The 17,739-nt window shown below is 38.5% G+C and overlaps 1 protein-coding gene across 1 annotated transcript in view; it reads right to left on the bottom strand.

The window, feature by feature from the left end:
- ALKBH8 (alkB homolog 8, tRNA methyltransferase) overlaps positions 1-16,246 on the bottom strand; it is a 53,678-nt gene extending 37,432 nt beyond the window's left edge. Inside the window, exons 1-7 of the mRNA XM_081152919.1 lie at positions 16,117-16,246; positions 11,952-12,087; positions 8,845-9,082; positions 5,018-5,149; positions 4,263-4,358; positions 2,523-2,627; positions 1,156-1,226 (exon numbers count right to left, since the gene is read on the bottom strand). Coding sequence (XP_081009045.1) covers positions 1,156-1,226; positions 2,523-2,627; positions 4,263-4,358; positions 5,018-5,149; positions 8,845-9,082; positions 11,952-12,080 — 771 coding nt within the window. The 5' untranslated portion in view covers positions 12,081-12,087; positions 16,117-16,246. The remainder of the gene's footprint in view (positions 1-1,155; positions 1,227-2,522; positions 2,628-4,262; positions 4,359-5,017; positions 5,150-8,844; positions 9,083-11,951; positions 12,088-16,116) is intronic.
- Positions 16,247-17,739: the final 1,493 nt, after the last annotated feature.

Genomic DNA, 17,739 nt, shown 5'->3' with positions numbered 1-17,739 from the left:
GGCAACACTGGTTAATAAAATTATATAAGTCTCAGGAGCACAATTCTATAATACATCATCTGTATATTGTATTGTGTTCACCACCTTAAGGCAAGTCTCCTTCCATCACCACTTGTCCCCCCTGTATCCTTTTCTACTTTTCCCATCCTGTCTCCCTGTTAATCACCATACTGCTGTTTGTCTATGAGCTTTTTTGTTTTTGTTACTGTTTGTTTTTTTGCTTTCGCCTTTTCGGTTTTTTTATAGCTTTTTTAGCAGGTCAAGTAAAGTGCAGCTATGAAAACAAGTCAATGAATAAACATAAATCTCTTACTCTTCATCTGTAAAAATACAGACATTTCCTTGTACTACTCAAAGTTTTTGAAGGGACTTAATCAGGTAATATATGTGAAAAAATTTATCAAAATTCCAGACACATACATTTTGTTTCCTTTTTCTATAGCCTGAAGCTACTATCTTTTGCCACTAGATGGCAATGCTGCTTCAGTAAATTATGGCACCAAGGGAAGTCTGAATTTTATTTAACTTTTAAAAGTAAAATGTCAGGGGTGGGTAGGTGAAAGTGGGCAAAGGGGGGATAAATGGGGACAGATAGAGACTTTACCTTGGGTGATGAGCGCACAATGCAGTATGCAGATGATGTTTTATTGTACACGTGAAACCTCTGTATTTTATTTTATTATTTTATTTTTTAAATTTATCTTTACTGTTGAAAGTACTACAGATGTCCTCCTTCCCCCCCCTCATTGATCCCCTCTACCATGGATATTTTAATGAACCAATGTCACCCCAATAAATTCAATAAAAATAAATAAAATTTTAAAATATTGAAAATAAAAAATAGCTGGCACATTTTTTTTTGAATAAAAAAATAAAAAATAAAATAAAAATAAGTAAAAGTAAAGTGTGTAAAAAATTAAATTACAGGGCTTTTCCTGGCATTTAATAAGCTTATAGATAAAACTTTCAACACCTAAAAGAAGCTGTGATAATTTCACATTCTGTAAGAAATAGAAGTGCTAATGGTGCCTTTACTTTTCATTTTAAAAATCTTAATCCATTTGAATTAAAAAATGTGAGAAATCCTATGAAAAGGGCATTGTATAAGGTAAAAACATTTGTTGATAGCTAATAAAAATATCTATAAATATTTACCTCTGACCCCAAACTGAGAGAAATGATCTCATCTTCAAAAGCAGAATGTGTGTCAATATGAGGAGGAATTCCTAAGACAAAGACAGGATAATATGTTACTTCATTCTCCTCTCAATAGATTCAAGACAACTCTAAACATAGCTTCACACTATCATGGTGAAAACACTGTCTGATAAAACCAGGAAAATACTACAGTTTTAATTAAAAGAAAAGATTTAGGGTCAATGTGACTAATAAATAAAAGTAAATTAAATCTACACTAAAAACATCTCAACTTCATGTTCAAGTGCCATTGAGACTTGATTCTAAAATCAAGACTTGAAAGTCACTGCTTACCTCGGATATGTATTCAACCCCAGCCCAAGAGGAAGATACCAAGGATAAATAACAAAGTCATTTTTCCCTTAAACACTGGATTCCCAAGAGCAAAAGCAATAGCCAGGTGTGAAGGCTAAGCAAACAAATAATTAAGCTATGGTTTCCTCCACCAATCTCTCAATCTATGTTAACTGAGCACCTCTTAAGTGAAAGGAACTTTGCTACATGGTGAGAGTATACAAAGCAAATAAGACAGTCCCCGTTTAAGGAGCTTACAGACCAATGCTAAGACTGATTGGTAAATAAGCAATCATAATATACTATATATTATATATATAATGTATAATGTATAATGTATAATGTATAATATAAGTACAGGGGGGAGAAAACATAGCTCCTGCATTAATAAAACTTTTAAGATCATTTGATTACTACATATATCAGATGAAGATGCTGCTAACAAGTGTAAAGAAATCAATAATCTAAAGACTTTTCATGAACATGTCACCCTAGAATTGTCTTCCACATTCTCAACAGAGAAAAAATAACAAGATCATCCAACCAATTAGCCTTCTTCTCTGTTCAGGCACAGCTCAATTCTAGGCGACCACAATAAAGCGAGTATCACTACAAAGTGAGTCATAATCTTTGGCTGAAGAGCCTTGCCTTCAATTTGTAAAAAGCACATCTGTAGTGCACAATAAAGTGAAGGCCATAAAACAAGGTATGCCTGTATTTGTAAGTTATTTGGTTTCTTCCATTATACATGTCTTCTATGTTTTTAAAGCAATCTTCTCCCTCTAAATAAAATATTGAGAGGGAAACAAAAAAAAGTCACAAATAGCAATTGTGTCAGCCTGTTTGCACTTTGAGATGCAAGTTTCGCAAGAGACTGACATAGATTCGCAAGGGATTCAAGTCAACACAGCAAAACATAAGCAAGTTACTCTAAGAGTTTGAGCTTAAAAATGATATCTTTGATCTTAGGGAGTTACACAATCTAATTCGTTACGAAATTTTACTGAAATTTTAAAAGAAGAAATACTCACCATGCCCAGGTTCATACTGGTTCACAGTCAACTGATCAGGTTTATGTCTAATGAACCCTTCCTTCAACCATTTCTCCAAAATGCTATCACAAATGTCAGGAAGACCTGAAGTAATTTATTATAAAGGTGAGACATATCACAGTATTTACTTTGCATGTTTTACCCAAGAATAAAAAAATAGTAACTGTGATAAAAATCATACAGCTTTTAATAGTTAGATCCAAATATAACAATAAATCCACAAGCAAAGCAAAATATAAAGAAAATCTTCCTAAGAATCTCTGTTATTATATTGATTTTTATCAAATTAAACATCTAAAAATAACAATTCTGCTGACTATAATTTTGATATTTTGTAAAACAGCAATAAAATTATAAAATTTACTATATTCTATACTGGAAATTAAAATGACCACTTACTTTTAATTTTAAATTATTCAATTTATTTTAAATTTAGTTATTTTAAATGATTTCTTTTTTTTTTAATCCTTACCTGAGGATATTTTTTTCCATTGCTTTTCAGAGAGAGTGGAAGAGGGGAAGAGAAAGAGAAAGAAAAAGAAAGAGAGAGAAAAACATCGATGTGAGAGAGACACATCGATTGGTTGCCCCCCTTACGAGTCCTGGCTGGGGCCGAGAATTGAGCCTGCAACTGAGTGAGTGCCCTTGGCTAGAATCGAACCTTGGACCCTTCAGTCCACAGGCTGATGCTCCAGCCACTGAGCCAAATGGCTAAGGCAAATTATTATTTTTAAAAAAAAACACTTTTCAAAGTGGAACTAACTTAGTTTCACTGGAGTCATAAATGTTACTTCATGAAAGAAGGAAACCCTTAAATAAAACCAGTCATAAAAATATAAATAAATTAAACTCAAAAAAGAATTCTACCAAAGGATTAATATCCATATTATACAGTAAATTCTTACCAATAAATGAGACAACCATTAGAAAAAACTGGTAAAGCTTATGAAAAAGAATTCACAGGAAAAAAAGTACAAATGGCCAACCTCACTACTAATCAGGTAATTATGAAGTTAAAAATTTTACAATTACCACATATTGGTCAGGGTAGGAGAAAGGGGTGCACACTTGGTAAGAATATCATGCATAGTTGTTTTAGGGGGCAATCTGTCAGTATCTATTAACATTTTTAAATAAACATAACTTTGACACAATTCTAATTTACTACTCTCCCTTTAGAAACTCTTGCTTGGTGCATAAAGAGGCATGTATAAAAATTTCACTGAAGCACTACCGAAAAAGCTAAAAAATAGAAATAACTTAAAGGACTATTAAAAGAGAACCGACTAAGTTATTATTGTTATTCAATAAAATAAAAAACTACATAAGGTCTCCAAGATAAAGGGACAAGAACAAGCTGGAGTAATACATAAAAATATGACTTATAAAATATACTACTACATATTAACAACTATCCACTCTTATCTTTGGATGTAAACTCATTTTGTAAAGGTTTGGAAAAATACATACTAAATTGTTAATGGTACTACTTCTAAGAAGTATGGAAGTACAGACAGTGTTCAAGAGAAATTTTAGCTTTATTTATATGTGTGAATTTTTTAAACACAAAATTGCACTATTGATCTAACTAAGTTTTAAGTTTAATCAACTGTTTTGAAAGTTTACCTAAAAATGACAAATGAAACACTCTCAACTATGATATACTTCTAATATATTAAATCTTTTTTTCTGGATCAGTACTGATTAACAATTACTTACCCCCAGATAATGGCTTATCTTTATCTACATTGTTATTTTCATAGTGGAATTCATAACCAAAATGCTTCACTCTTCTGTGCTTTAAGGATTTTTGAACTGTATGAAGAGAAGAAAGTAAACTATTAGGGTAAAAATAAATTTCATTCCTTCACGTATTCCCAAGTCAGCATTATGAGTAAGGATTACTTTAGTAATGGTAACTTTTGTTGACTGCAAAATTGTCTTTAATAAAATTAACCATTCTACCACATATCTGATGTTCTTTTAAGTCTAAAATTTTAACAAACACTTAAAGAGTTTCACCCAATCAATTTGAAAGGGCTAAACATGTACACTGCCACTCACAGGACTGCTAATGATCCGGAAAGAGTCAGAGTAACTAATTTGCAGATATCTCCAGGAGGCTCTCACTACATAATGGTAGGAAAATGAACTGTCGATTCCTCAAAGGAAATCTGCCTCACGTAGGAAAGGAACAAATAAGATGATATATGTATAAATGTTAGGTCCACAAATGTCGTCTAATCAATATTAATCGGTTTGGAGTTTAGAATGAATAGCGATGTAAATGTTATTTATTATTAATGCTACTAAGATTTGTCGGTATGACTTGACCAACATTGGATCCAGGCTACTTTAAGGAATTTTGAGGAAATATCAGAGTTGTAATAAACCAAAAGAGGAGAAGAAAAAAACGATCAGTAACAGCACTTTGCAGACACTTTTAAAAATCAAATTTTAAAGGTTTTACTTACAATTTTGATTGTCCGTATCCTCTGTCCAATTAACACTATCCAAAAGCAGTTTCTCATCCTCAGAAGAAATAATTTCTTCCACTACTTTGAGGCCTGGAGGTAAGGCTTGGAGCCCCAACTCCTTCCATTGTGCTGTGGGAAACAAAGTCAAAATAGTCACACACAAAACTTAAAGTTCCTATATGCAAATAACTCCATCCAACAGCCAGTTATTAGTTCATAAAACTCCCAATCCTCATTTTATGAAATAAGAATGCCAAAAGGCATGACGTATTAAAAGGGCAAAACAAAGACCAAGATAAAAATTGTGATACATTTTATCCACTGCAATTACCAACAGCAAAGAGAATAGTATTTACTTAAATATTCTGTTTGAACCTAATTGAGTCATTTTTTAAATCTCACTAAGAAACTAAGTTTTTAGGTTCCAGTCAAGACTGCAGTGTAGGTAAACGTGGTACTGGAACCTCCCACAACCACCTCAAAATTACAATTAAACTACAGAACAACCATCACTCAGAACCATCTGAAATCTAGCTCGACAGAAGGCCTACCACTAAGGATATAAAGAAGGCACATCGAGACTGGTAGGAGGGGCAGAGGTATGGAATGAGCTGATCATACACCCACATGTGGTAGTTAAAAACTGGGAGGGATATCTAGACTGCAGAGGATCCCCCTGAGGAGTGAGGTCCCACCTCCATACCAGGACCCCAGGCAAGGATTCCAGTGCCAGGAAGAGAAGTCCTCCTAACTTCTGTCTGTGAAAAACAGTGGGGATTGTGGCTAAGTGAGATGCAGGGCAGCTGGAGTCCCAGGTGTTCCTCTTATAGAAACTGCGCAGAGACTTAATCAGACTCATTCACTCTGAGCTCCAGCTCCAAAGGCACCAGGGATATTTGGGAACTGAACTATCCAGCATCAGGGGGAGAGCTGGGGGGGGGGGGCAGCTTTCTCCTAGACAGAAGTGCTCGCAGATGCTACTGTGACTTTTCTAAGCCCTCCCCCAACAGAGATGGCAGGGGGGTACCATATATGAGTCTCCATCAACCTGACTACCATTGTACACCCCAGCCTGGAGATTCCCTGAGACCCTACCCCACCCAACTTGCAGGCCCACCCAAGCCCTTTCCAGTGGTTTTTCCATACAAATGGCCTATCTTAGCTCATGCTCCAGACTTTCCTAAAATCTCAAACAAACAGCATTTGGCCTCAGCATGCCTCATACCTCTAAGTGACCCCAGGCCTGACACAGGAGCAGTCAGCCTTGGTTCAAAGCTTGGCCTCTCCTGGGCACCTCCAAGGCCAGCGCAAGTAGCAGCCATCTTTAGTAGCAGATCACTTTAGTAGCAGATCACTAGTAGCTCATGTCAGGTGGGCCCAGGCAGAGCACAGGTGGCAGTGGACATTGGCCTGTACCTCCCAAGAGGCCCCAGAGCCAGCAGACCAGGTGGACAGCTTCAGACCATGTTAAAGCACCTCCACAAGGAACACACTCAAGTGGTGGACTCACCCAGCACCAGCAGTCCCGCTGAAGTCCTGCTCTATAGGGTGGGCCCCTACACAACTGATCCTCCATGGTGGTCGAAGCTAAATTCCTCCTACTGAGGTGCCAACAGCAATCAAGGCTCAACTACAGTAAGAGTAAGTACACAGCCCATACTAGGGGTGCACCTGGAGTGCTCAGCTCAGGTAATCAAGGAGGCTGTGCCACTGGATCCTACAGGACATCTACTACATAAGGCCACTCTACCAAGCCCAGGAGATATAGGAGCTCTACCTAATACACAGAAACAAACAGAGGGAGGCTGCCACAATGAGGAGACAAAGAAACACACCCCAAATGAAAGAACAGAACAAAACTCCAGAAAAAGAACTAAACAAAATGGAAACAAGCAACCTACTAGATGCAGAGTTCAAAGCACTGGTTATAAGGATGCTCAATGAACTCAAGGGAAGAGTAGACGAACTTAGTGAGAACTTCAACAAAGAGATACAAACATAAAAACAGAGACAGAAACTATAAAAAAGAACCAGTCAGAAATGAAAAATACATTAATTGAAATGAATACACTACAGGGATTCAACAGTGGAGTAGATGAAGCAGAGGATCGAACCAGAGATTTGGAAGATAAGGAAGCAAAATACACCCAATCAGAAGAGAAGAAAAAAAAAAAGAAAAAAAAAAAGTCAAAAAAAATGAGGATAGTTTAAGGAGCCTCTGGGACAACTTCAAGCGTACCAATAATCACATCATGGGGGTACCATAAGGAGAGAAAGAACAACAAACTGAAAACCTACATGAAAAAATAATGACGGAAAACTTCCCTAACCTGGTGAAGGATATAGACATACAAGACTGGGAAGAGCACAGAGTTCCAAACAAGATGAATCCAGAGGCCCACACCAAGACACACCCATAATTAAAATGCCCAAGGTTAATTACAGAGAGACTCTTAAAAGCAGCAAGAGAAAAACAGTTATCTACAAGGGAGCTCCCATTAGGCTGTCAGCTGATTTCTCAACAAAAATTTTGTAAGCCAGAATGCATTGAGAAGATCTATTTAAAGTGATGAAAAGTAAGGACCTACAACCAAGATTACTCCACCCAGCAAAGCTATCATTTAAAATTGAAGGACAATTCCCAAACAAGAAAAAGCTAAAGGAGTTCATCACCACCAAACCAATATTATAAGAAATGTTAAAGGGTCTTCTTTAAGAAGAAGAAGAAAAAGATAAAAAATATAAATAATAAAATGGCAATAAATACATACCTATCAACAGTTACTTTAAATGCAAATGGATTCAATGCTCCAATCAAAAGACATATGGAGGCTGAATGGATAAAACAAAACTCTTACATATGCTGTCTACAAGAGACTCACTTCAGATCTAAAGACACACAGAGACTGAAAGTAAAAGGGATGGAAAAAGATATTTCATGAAAATGGAAACAAGCAAACAAAAAAAAAGCTGGGGAAACAATACTTATACCAGACAAAATAGACTTCAAAAAAGGCTATAACAAGAGACAAAGAAGGACCCAGCAATTCCACTTCTGGGTATGTATCCAAAGAAACCCAAAACACTAAATTGAAAAGACATGTACATCCATATGCTCATTGCAGCATTATTTACAATAGCTAAGGTAAGGAAGCAACGTAAGTGTCCATCCATAGATGAATGGGTAAAGAAGAAGTGGTGCATATGCACAATGAAATATGACTCAGCCATTAAAAAAAAATGAAATCTTGCCATCTGCAACAACATGGATATTATGGTGAGTGAAATAAATCGGAGAAAGACAAATGCCAGACGATTTCACTTATATGTGGAATCTAAAAAGAAAATAAATGAACAAGCAGAAGAGAAAAAGGCTCATAGATACAGAGAACATTCTGACAGTTGCCAGGTGGGAGGGGGCAGGAGGGATGAATGAAAAAGGTGAAGGGATTAAAAAATACAAAATGGTAGTTACAGAACAGACATGGGGATGTAAAGTACAGCATAGAAAATATAGTCAACAATATTGTAATAACTATTTATGGTGTCAGATGGATATTAGATTTATTGGAGTGATCACTTAGTAAGTTATATAAATGTCTAATTACTGGGTTGCACACCTGAAACTAATATATTATTGTATGTCAAATGTAATTGAAAAATAAAAAATTAAAGTAAAAAAAAAAAAAGAAAGAAGGTTTCTCCTAAGATCTACAGTATGCTCCTCTATAAACAAGCTGGATTATCTATACATACTTAGGTATAAAAAGTAAACTCAAACAAAAGCAAGAACTAGTTTTAAAAAGATACCTGTATGATAATACCTTTTTCCACAAAATTCAAGTACAGAATGATCTTTTGTCCTAAATCATCCACTATTTTTTGTCCATTGAGGGTAGCATAGGCTTTCTTGGATTCTTCTACAGTTTTGTATGTTACAAATGAGTAGGGCTTATTAGGTGGCATTGAGAGAGCATCCACCTGTCCGAGTTTCTCTAACACCGGGAACAGTTGGTTCCTACTCACGCCATTACCCAAACCACCATTGGCAATGACCAGGATCTTAAAGAAACAAAAAAAGAAAGTTAACATGAATAATTTATATCAACCTGTTTATTTTTAAGGGATATTTTTAAATTAGATAAAATAAGATTATTTTTAAATAATATTTCTACAAAGGTGTAATTATGAAGGAAAAAAGGGTTTCCTTATAGTGGTTATTTGGTTTTCTAATTTCATACAAAGTATGTAACTCAACTTACTAAATATTTGGGGATTAAAAAGTACTCCTATGTTGTAAATAATACTGATTTTTAAGTAGTCTTTTCAGTAAAATATTCATTTCTTAATGACCTTCATACAAATTAAAAGGTAACTTTTACTGTTCATAAATATCATTTGACATAATGAAAGGAGGAGGGAGAAAGAAGGAACAAGGGGTTACTGATACTTGCTTTTTGCCAGACACTGGCTCTCTGCTTTTACCTACTTAATGCTCATTAGCATAATCTTCACAACAATTCTATAAAGTGGGCGATTTTAGCCCCACTTCAACAAGGAAGCAACTGAAGGTCAGAAATATTAGGTTAAGGTAGTGATTAGGAGCAGCTGGGTTTCAAGCCTATTTCTGTTTCCAGAATTCACACTTTTGGAATCACCACTACATGGTATTTACTACAAACTAAACATAAAGGCAGTGGCTCAAAGAAAAACCAATTACAGATTCTACTGAATATAAAATAGGAAAATTTTCCTCTGTGTCTGAATAATTCACTTTGTAAATGAATTTTTTTCTGTTTTAAGTTTCATGCTTACTTTGTCATTTACAGTCCTGCACTAAATTTTATTCAAGGGATTCTGATGATTAAAGCCTAGTGCCCTTCTAGCATTTGTACTTGAAAAAACATTCTACATGTTAAGATCCTTATGATTCATGACTGCTAAAAACTTTGTAGCATAACAAAAAGCAAGGGTCTGCTGAGGAGCTGAGGAAGATGGTGAGGTCTGACTTGAAGAATACTAGTGGTCCTCAAAGATGCTGTCTACCCCGGCCGGCCGTGGCTCAGCGGTTGAGTATCGACCTAGGATCCAGGCGATCAGGGTTTGATTCCCAGTCAGGGCACATGCCCGGGTTACGGGCTCGATCAATGACTCTCTCATCATTGACGTTTCTATCTCTCTCTCTCCCTTGCCTTTCCTCTCTCTGAAATCAATAAAGATATATTAAAAAAAAAACAACAAAAAACTAACTAAAAAATATTAAAAATTGAAAGAAAAAAAAGATGCTGTCTAAGTGATTTGCATGCAATTCTAAAAGTAAACCACACAAAGCAAGTTCAGTGAGGGGTGGAATTTATTTCCTATTACATGTGAGTTATACAATATAATTAAATGTAATAATTGTGTTATTTATAATTTTCGACGAAGCAATTTTCCCAGTAATATGAAGTAGAAAATCCAGAAACTTTTTAAAAGTTATCTTCGGTCCTGACAGATCCCTGACTGCTCTAGACAAATCTCACAATGGCTCTAAATTTGCTCAAAGGCACCTATATTAATAATACATGATGAGAAGAGCATTTGCTCACCCCTGATAGATAATATATAATTAGAGGTCCTTCCATAATTTTATTCCCTTCCTTTAAAAATATCGTGAGAAAAATATCAAGCCTAAATAAGATGATACTTTGGAAGCCACATAGGTAAGAGTAAAGCTTCCAGAGACCCAAGGGAAAAGACAGGCCCAACCAAAAAACAAGCTGCAGAGGCAGCCAGGACACCGCGCCCACTTCTTTTCCCACCACTTCTCTTCACAACTAATGTAAGGAAAATAGAGCAAGTTACACTCGGGAAGAAACGAGAACAGGGTATGTCAGTGTGATCTTCTGAACGCCACACAGCTTCAGTGGCTCTTGGCAAAACATATGCAGACATATTAACCCTAATCTATTATCTATCCCAACCTTTTTAAAGGTACGTATTTGATTTAATCTCTCTGAAGTTATTAATAGGGAACAAAAATCTAAGTAAGGGCCTTTTACCTGCTAAATTTCAATCTCCCTCAGCACAGTGCTCCTTCCTAGCGACGATGCAGCACAGAGCACAGCATACGCATGATACGAGGGAAGAGCATCGGTCTGAGTCAGGAGGCCTACATTTTAATCCCACCTTCACCTTCTCGGTTGTTTGTCTTTGGCCCTTGGTTAAATGACAGCTGAGCTTCCTTCCTACTCTTATCCAATATCATAAGAATACCTTATATTCATATGGTACCGTAATGACTAATAAGTACTGTCACATACACATCTCTTTAGAGTCTAACAATCCACTGGGATAAAAAAGTATGCAATACTATGTCCTCACAAATGAAGAAAGATGAAGTCAAAGGATGCTGCTCATGTCCAAATATATATATACATATAATTTAATTATTGCCATAATGAAAAGGCTTTGTAAATAAAATCTAATAAATAAAAAATGTTTTATAGCATATAATAAAAATACTTTATAGTACAGAGGAAGTTAGGAAGAAAAGAAAGACTACAAAAGATCTAGCTTTAGGTTGAACCACCTAATATCAATAGACATATCACAACCTCTCAAAGCCTTCGTTTTCCCATCTATCTCATAAGGATTTTCAGGGAATTAAATATAATAATGAATATAAGTATGCTTTATAAACTGTAAAGAGTTGTACAGTTAATACAACTTCCTCTCATTCAACCAACACAATCAATGGAAATTCAAACTATATAAAGCTATGCCCAAAAATAGGAAGTTAGCAAGTCCTAACATGTATAGTTAATACAGATATAATATATGACTGAACAATAACAGCCTTCTTCTCTGAGCAATTATTAACAAATATTACTCTAACATGTTAACATGGCAATACATTTGCATTCAAATGATAATAGTAGTCTTAGGTCACCTGAGTGGCATAGGATACTGTTTCAATGCCTTCATGTCTCAGCAAAGTATGCCTGGCTTTAATCTGTTTCCTTAAGAACTTCTTCTCAGTTTTACTGAGTTTGCAATTCTTTTCATGGTTGCTATCCATGGCAATACTGAAAAAAAAAAGAAATACAAAATGTCAACCTTAAGAGTCCTGAAGGGACAGCTATAATGATGCTATTCATATACTCTATAGTTTATAAATATTTCTATGTAACAATTTTTTAAAATGCTTTCTTGGCCTTTTACCAACCAAGAGAAGTGAGAACAAACAGATGCATGGACAATAAAGAAGGTAACAAAGAGGCAAGAACATCCAATAGCATTCTATGGGGTTCTACAAAACGTCCCAATGCTCTAGCTCTATTAAGTGAGCTATTTTACCATAGGTGATGATCCCTTTACTATGAAGTTCTAGGTAAAATGTGTCACAGACAAATTTCACAAACATCATGTTAGGAAAGAAAAAAAGAAGAAATAAAACATCCCAGCAGGCATGGCTCAGTGGTTGAGAGTCGACCTATGAACCAGGATGTCACAGTTCAATTCCCAGTCAGGGAACATGCTTGGGTTTCAGGCTCAATCTTCAGTAGGGGGCATGCAGGAGGCAGCCGATCAATGACTCTCATCACTGATGTTTCTGTCTCTCTCTCCCTTTCCCTTGCTTTCTCTGAAATCAATAGAAGCATATTTTTTAAAAATAAACAAAACAAAAATTTCACAGAATATACAGCATGATTCCATTTACACAAAGTTCAAAACCCAAAAGTAAGGCATATATTGTTTAGAAATATATGTAGCAAAATGCAAAGAAAAGCAAGGACATGATAAACACAAAGTTCAGGAGGGAAGTTTTTCTGGGAGAGGAGAGAGGAATGTGATATGAAAGGAATACATCCAGTCATCAAAGGTATTTCTTAAGCCAGGGAGTGTTAAAAGGGGAAGGGAATGAGGTCAGAAAGTTCTAGGAGTCAACACTAGACAGGAAGGAGGTAGCTAAATGGATATTTTTAACATTGCACTAATTATAATGGTTTATTCTAATGTTTGTCCCCTTCCACTGGACTATAAACTCTTTGAAAACAGGGGTTACATTGTATTTTTTTGGTTTATTTCCCCAGAGCCTCCTGCAATGCTATGAGACAGTGTAACAACAGTGTTTAAGGGTCCAGGTTCTAGGTTCACATCTCAGCGCTACCACTCAAGCCGATCCTGTGTGAGTTAATTATTTCTGTGCTTAGGTTTCTTCACCTATAAAATACCAATAGTAGTGCCTATTCTTGGCACATAATTCCATTCAAACCCTGTACTAAAAACTTTGACCAAACTCTAGCATGGCTTCAGCAGCATAAGCCGTGTCCCTAGGATGATCCCAGCTACCCATTAGAATGCCTGCCTGAAAAAACTCAAAATGCTGCCAGGAAATTTTACCCTTCATCCTAGCAACACGTGACCATAGGCCCTTCACCTCCCTTTCTTAGAGCACTCACTAAAAAGGGCTTACAGTTGTGAATATGTATCTCTTGCAGCTCAGAAGTGTCTCTAAGAACCATTCCTTTGAAATATAATCATCAGAAATGATAGGGCCGGCCTGTCTGTCAGTCCCTGTGGCAGGACAGAATCCAAACTTTGGTAACTGCCAGCAGCAAACACAGCTGGCCTAGCTGCATTTGCACTGACCAACCTTTTGTATATTTTCATGTCTCTAACTCTACCGAGCGCCCCGTTCTACCCCCTCCCCATTCTCTCATTAAAACACCCAAATCAGTTCTGCACAAATCAAAATGGGTTTGTGCAGCTCTTTCCTCTACTGTCAGTAGTTACTAAATAAAATGTTTCCACTGCTTTCACTAATGTCTGGCTGTCTTAATCTTTGACACTACCTCATAACTTTGTTAAAGGGATTAAATACATCTATTACTAAATTACTGTTAATTTCCAGAAGAGCCAGATCAGAATGGTTTAAGAAGGAGAGAAAAGGTGAGGACCCTCAAAGCAACCTTCTTACTGCCTTTCCATTCCAAGGTCATCATCTTTGGAATGGCATCTTTGCAGCAGGCAATCGAGAACAAGGGATGAATGTGCTAAGAATGTTTTTCTTCGTATGTCACATGAGCAAAGACTACAAAGTGGAAGAAATGAGAAAGAAAGATGTTGCATATATCTTTTTAAAAGTCTCACATTAAGAGTCCAGCACCAGCAGATGGAGCCTCGTAATCACATTTCTATCATTCCCTTTGCCTTCTCCTTCCCTCAGTCATGCAATGTCATTATTACACATGAAAAAACCCCACCAAGTCCCAATAGCTCTGGAGGCTCATTTGTTCCCCACTCCAGTGACTTGGCAATGCACTGGTCCAGCAAGTCTGAGTCACTTCAACAGGGAGTAGGCCAATACCAGTTGCTGAGGTCTGGAGGTGCTGCCTTTCTAACAAAGCCATTTCCCTGGCCAAGGAATTTCCACTATTGCACAAAGGCCCACATGCTCCTTGCCATGTTACAGGAGTGTTATGGGATGTTGCAGGAGTGAGGTCTCTATTTACTGGAATGCTAGCTATGAGAGTCAAGTCTAACCAAGTCCAGCCTAAGCACGCTCTCTGTAGGATAACAAAAGTTTAGAGATCACACGTGCTCTGCTAGTAATTTAAACCCCAATATATCCAATCGGATATTGCCCTAAATGGTAACAGCAGTGTGTCCATACCCTCCTTGGATAACAGAATGCCTATAATGAGCCAAGCACTATAAATAAATGTTCTTGTGCTTGTATATAAATTATACTTAATTAATAGCAAAGGTTAGAGAAAACTTTTAATTCCTATCAAATGAAGCCTAATTATGAAGTATAGGGCAGATACACAAGGCATACACACAAATCTCTAGGACATACAAGAAATTAGTGACATGGGTTGCCTCCAGGAAGGGGAAATGGATATGGGAATGAAAGAGAGCTTTCCTCTTTTGTAACTTTTGAATTCAGTATCTATTCAAATTGCATTACCTATTAATTTTTTTTAAAATTTGGTACAATCAGAAAAAACTGACCTCATCATTTTTTCATATCACCCCATTTTAACTCTTTGAACACCCACTCTATATTTTCATGCCCTCATTAATTTGTTCACTCTCCATCTCCCTCCTCTAATTTACTAGAGAGTAAGCTCCATGAAAGAAGAAATTTTGTCTGGATGGTTCACCCTGTCGCACGGGGCACCCAGAACAGGATCTAGCACCTAATAAACGTTTACTGAGTAAGCCTAAACTTGTTAAGCTTATAACCCTGCCATCTTACCTCCTGAACCTTTTCTTCAGAAATCTGAGCTCAGTGGCCTCCTTCCATGTTTTCACTAATACTTGGGCTACATCTCTCTCTTTCTCTGCGGTTACCACACTGTGGGATAATGTTACCTGTGTGCTGCGCTCACCCAGAAGGCTGTCATCCAACTGAGGGCACAGACCTCAGTGCCTGGCGCCCAGCAGGCGCCCAGTAGGTGTGTTAACTGAAATCAAAAGCACAGGCTGTCCCTGGGATTACGCAAATCAGAGCCCAGGAAGGTTCCTCTGTGCTCTACCTGACCGCTAGCAATGCCTTTTCTTCCCTGGATGGGCAGGGGTCAAGAAGCGCAAGAAGCGCAAGAAGCGCAAGAAGCGCAAGAAGCGCAAGAAGCGCAAGAAGCGCAAGAAGCGCAAGAAGCGCAAGAAGCGCAAGAAGCGCAAGAAGCGCAAGAAGCGCAAGAAGCGCAAGAAGCGCAAGAAGCGCAAGAAGCGCAAGAAGCGCAAGAAGCGCAAGAAGCGCAAGAAGCGCAAGAAGCGCAAGAAGCGCAAGAAGCGCAAGAAGCGCAAGAAGCGCAAGAAGCGCGGGTTGCAACAGCGGGTTCCGAGAGGCAACAGAAGATGGAGGCGGACACCACGTGAGCAGCCGCACCAAACACAAACACTTGCTCTTCAAACACTGACAGGACCGCCCATCGGAACCACCTCCTGCCGGGGGACCGCACAGAGTAACGCAGCGGGCGCGCCCCCCCCCCCCGCCTTTCCCCAGGTTCTCAGCCCAGCGCGCAAAGGCCCGGAGACCCGAACAGGCCGACGAGAGAAAGCGACCAGTCGCGGCCGTCATGCTGCCAGTAAGAAGTGCCACAAACCTCCGCCTCGGCTCTGGCGGGGTCCTCGCCGCGCGCGGGCTCTCTCCTTCGCCAGCCACTCCACTCTAGCCGGGAAAGCTGCGGCCGGCCCTCGCCGCGAGCCTCACCTGGGCGCAGCCATGTTGGAGAGGACTGCACTACATTTCCCAGGAGCCTGCGGGGCGGCGGGGGCGCTCCCACAATCCCCCTCGCCTCCCGGAGCTGCAGGTCGAGTCTCTACTCCGGGACTTGAGCCTGTGGGTCTCTCTCCGTTACTCGGGGAAATAGTAAGGGTCGGGAGTGCAGCTTTTTGGGGGTAGCTCCCCAAGTGGACACGGTCAAGCGTGTTTGTTGCCCTTGGTCCCTCAGGAATGCCCCCCTTCTTGGCCTCTTTGTGCATCTTTTCTCCTGAATCGTAGGGATGGATGGAAGAGGGTTGTGCAAGGTGACGGCCACGGGCACAGGCAGCCTCGGAGCGTTTCAGGCATGGCTAGTGCAGCTGCGAAACCGAAGTTTGAATGTTTAAAAATTTAAATAGCTGCCTGTGGCCTAGTGGCTACCGAAGTGAACAATAATATAAAATATCCCCTTATGTCCTATTGGCAAAATTCAGTTATTTCATTTCCGTATCCGCCCTACTCGAAGGCACAGAAGCTTTTAACACTTTTGAAATCCTTCGCGGCCTGGACACTTTTAACACTCTGCACATTCTGACCTCCTGTTTTCAGAGTTTTTCACTAGCCCTCCCTCCCTCTTTCCACAACTGAATGCAGGCAATGTTTCGGGGCTGGTGTGTGGCCTTTTTCTCTTATTCTACAGCCTTCCCCTCGGTGTTTTAAGCTCCTGGAGTTTTAAGGAGGTTTGCGAGTCGTGCCCTAATCTTTATGTTGAGGCCTGGCTTCCTTTTCTTTGGCCCTGGCTTCTTCAGGAGGCAGTTTGGTTTAGTGAAAACAATGTGGGCATCAGAGTACAACCTGAAGTAGAAACTGCAGAACAGCATTTACCTGTGGGGGTTGATGAGGTAAGTAACTACCATAAAGTAGCTGTTCAGTGGTGTTCACTCCTTTTCAGGTCTGCTCCTGGGTTACAGGCCCCAGTTTCCAACTTGCCTCCATGTCCTTAGAAAAAGGTGGATAAATGTAAAATTTTGCATGCATTCCTTTTTAAACAGGTCTTTTATCTTTTCTCTCAAAGAAAATTACTCCCTGGAGCAATTTTCAGTTTCATTAAGACCCTGTTTTATTCATTATATAACTCCAGTGTCTTCCATCATTCTTGTAATAATACGAATTCAATAAGTGTTGAACTAAAAAGAAACAATTTGAAGATAGAATTTTACCTTCACCTGCGCCAAAAGCTTTACATAGTGATCTATAATAATTTTTGAAAGGTATTACATACTGACCTAATGACTTTCCTTAGTAAAACCCTAGTCTCTGCTTCAGTCCTCTATGTGAATAGTGTAGAGGTGGTCAAGATTTTTCTATGAAGAACCAGATAATAAATATTTTCAGCTTTGCCCGGCCGTTGAGCACCAACCTACCATCCAGGAGATTGTGATTCTATTCCGGGTCAGGGCACACACCCAGGTTGCAGGCTGGATCCTCAGCAGGGGGCATGCAGGAGGCAGCCAATCAAAAACAA

The sequence above is a fragment of the Miniopterus schreibersii genome, assembly GCF_964146895.1.
Source record: "Miniopterus schreibersii genome assembly, chromosome: 12".
Taxonomy (NCBI): Eukaryota; Metazoa; Chordata; class Mammalia; order Chiroptera; family Miniopteridae; genus Miniopterus; species Miniopterus schreibersii.
This window is presented reverse-complemented; position numbering and strand designations above follow the sequence as displayed.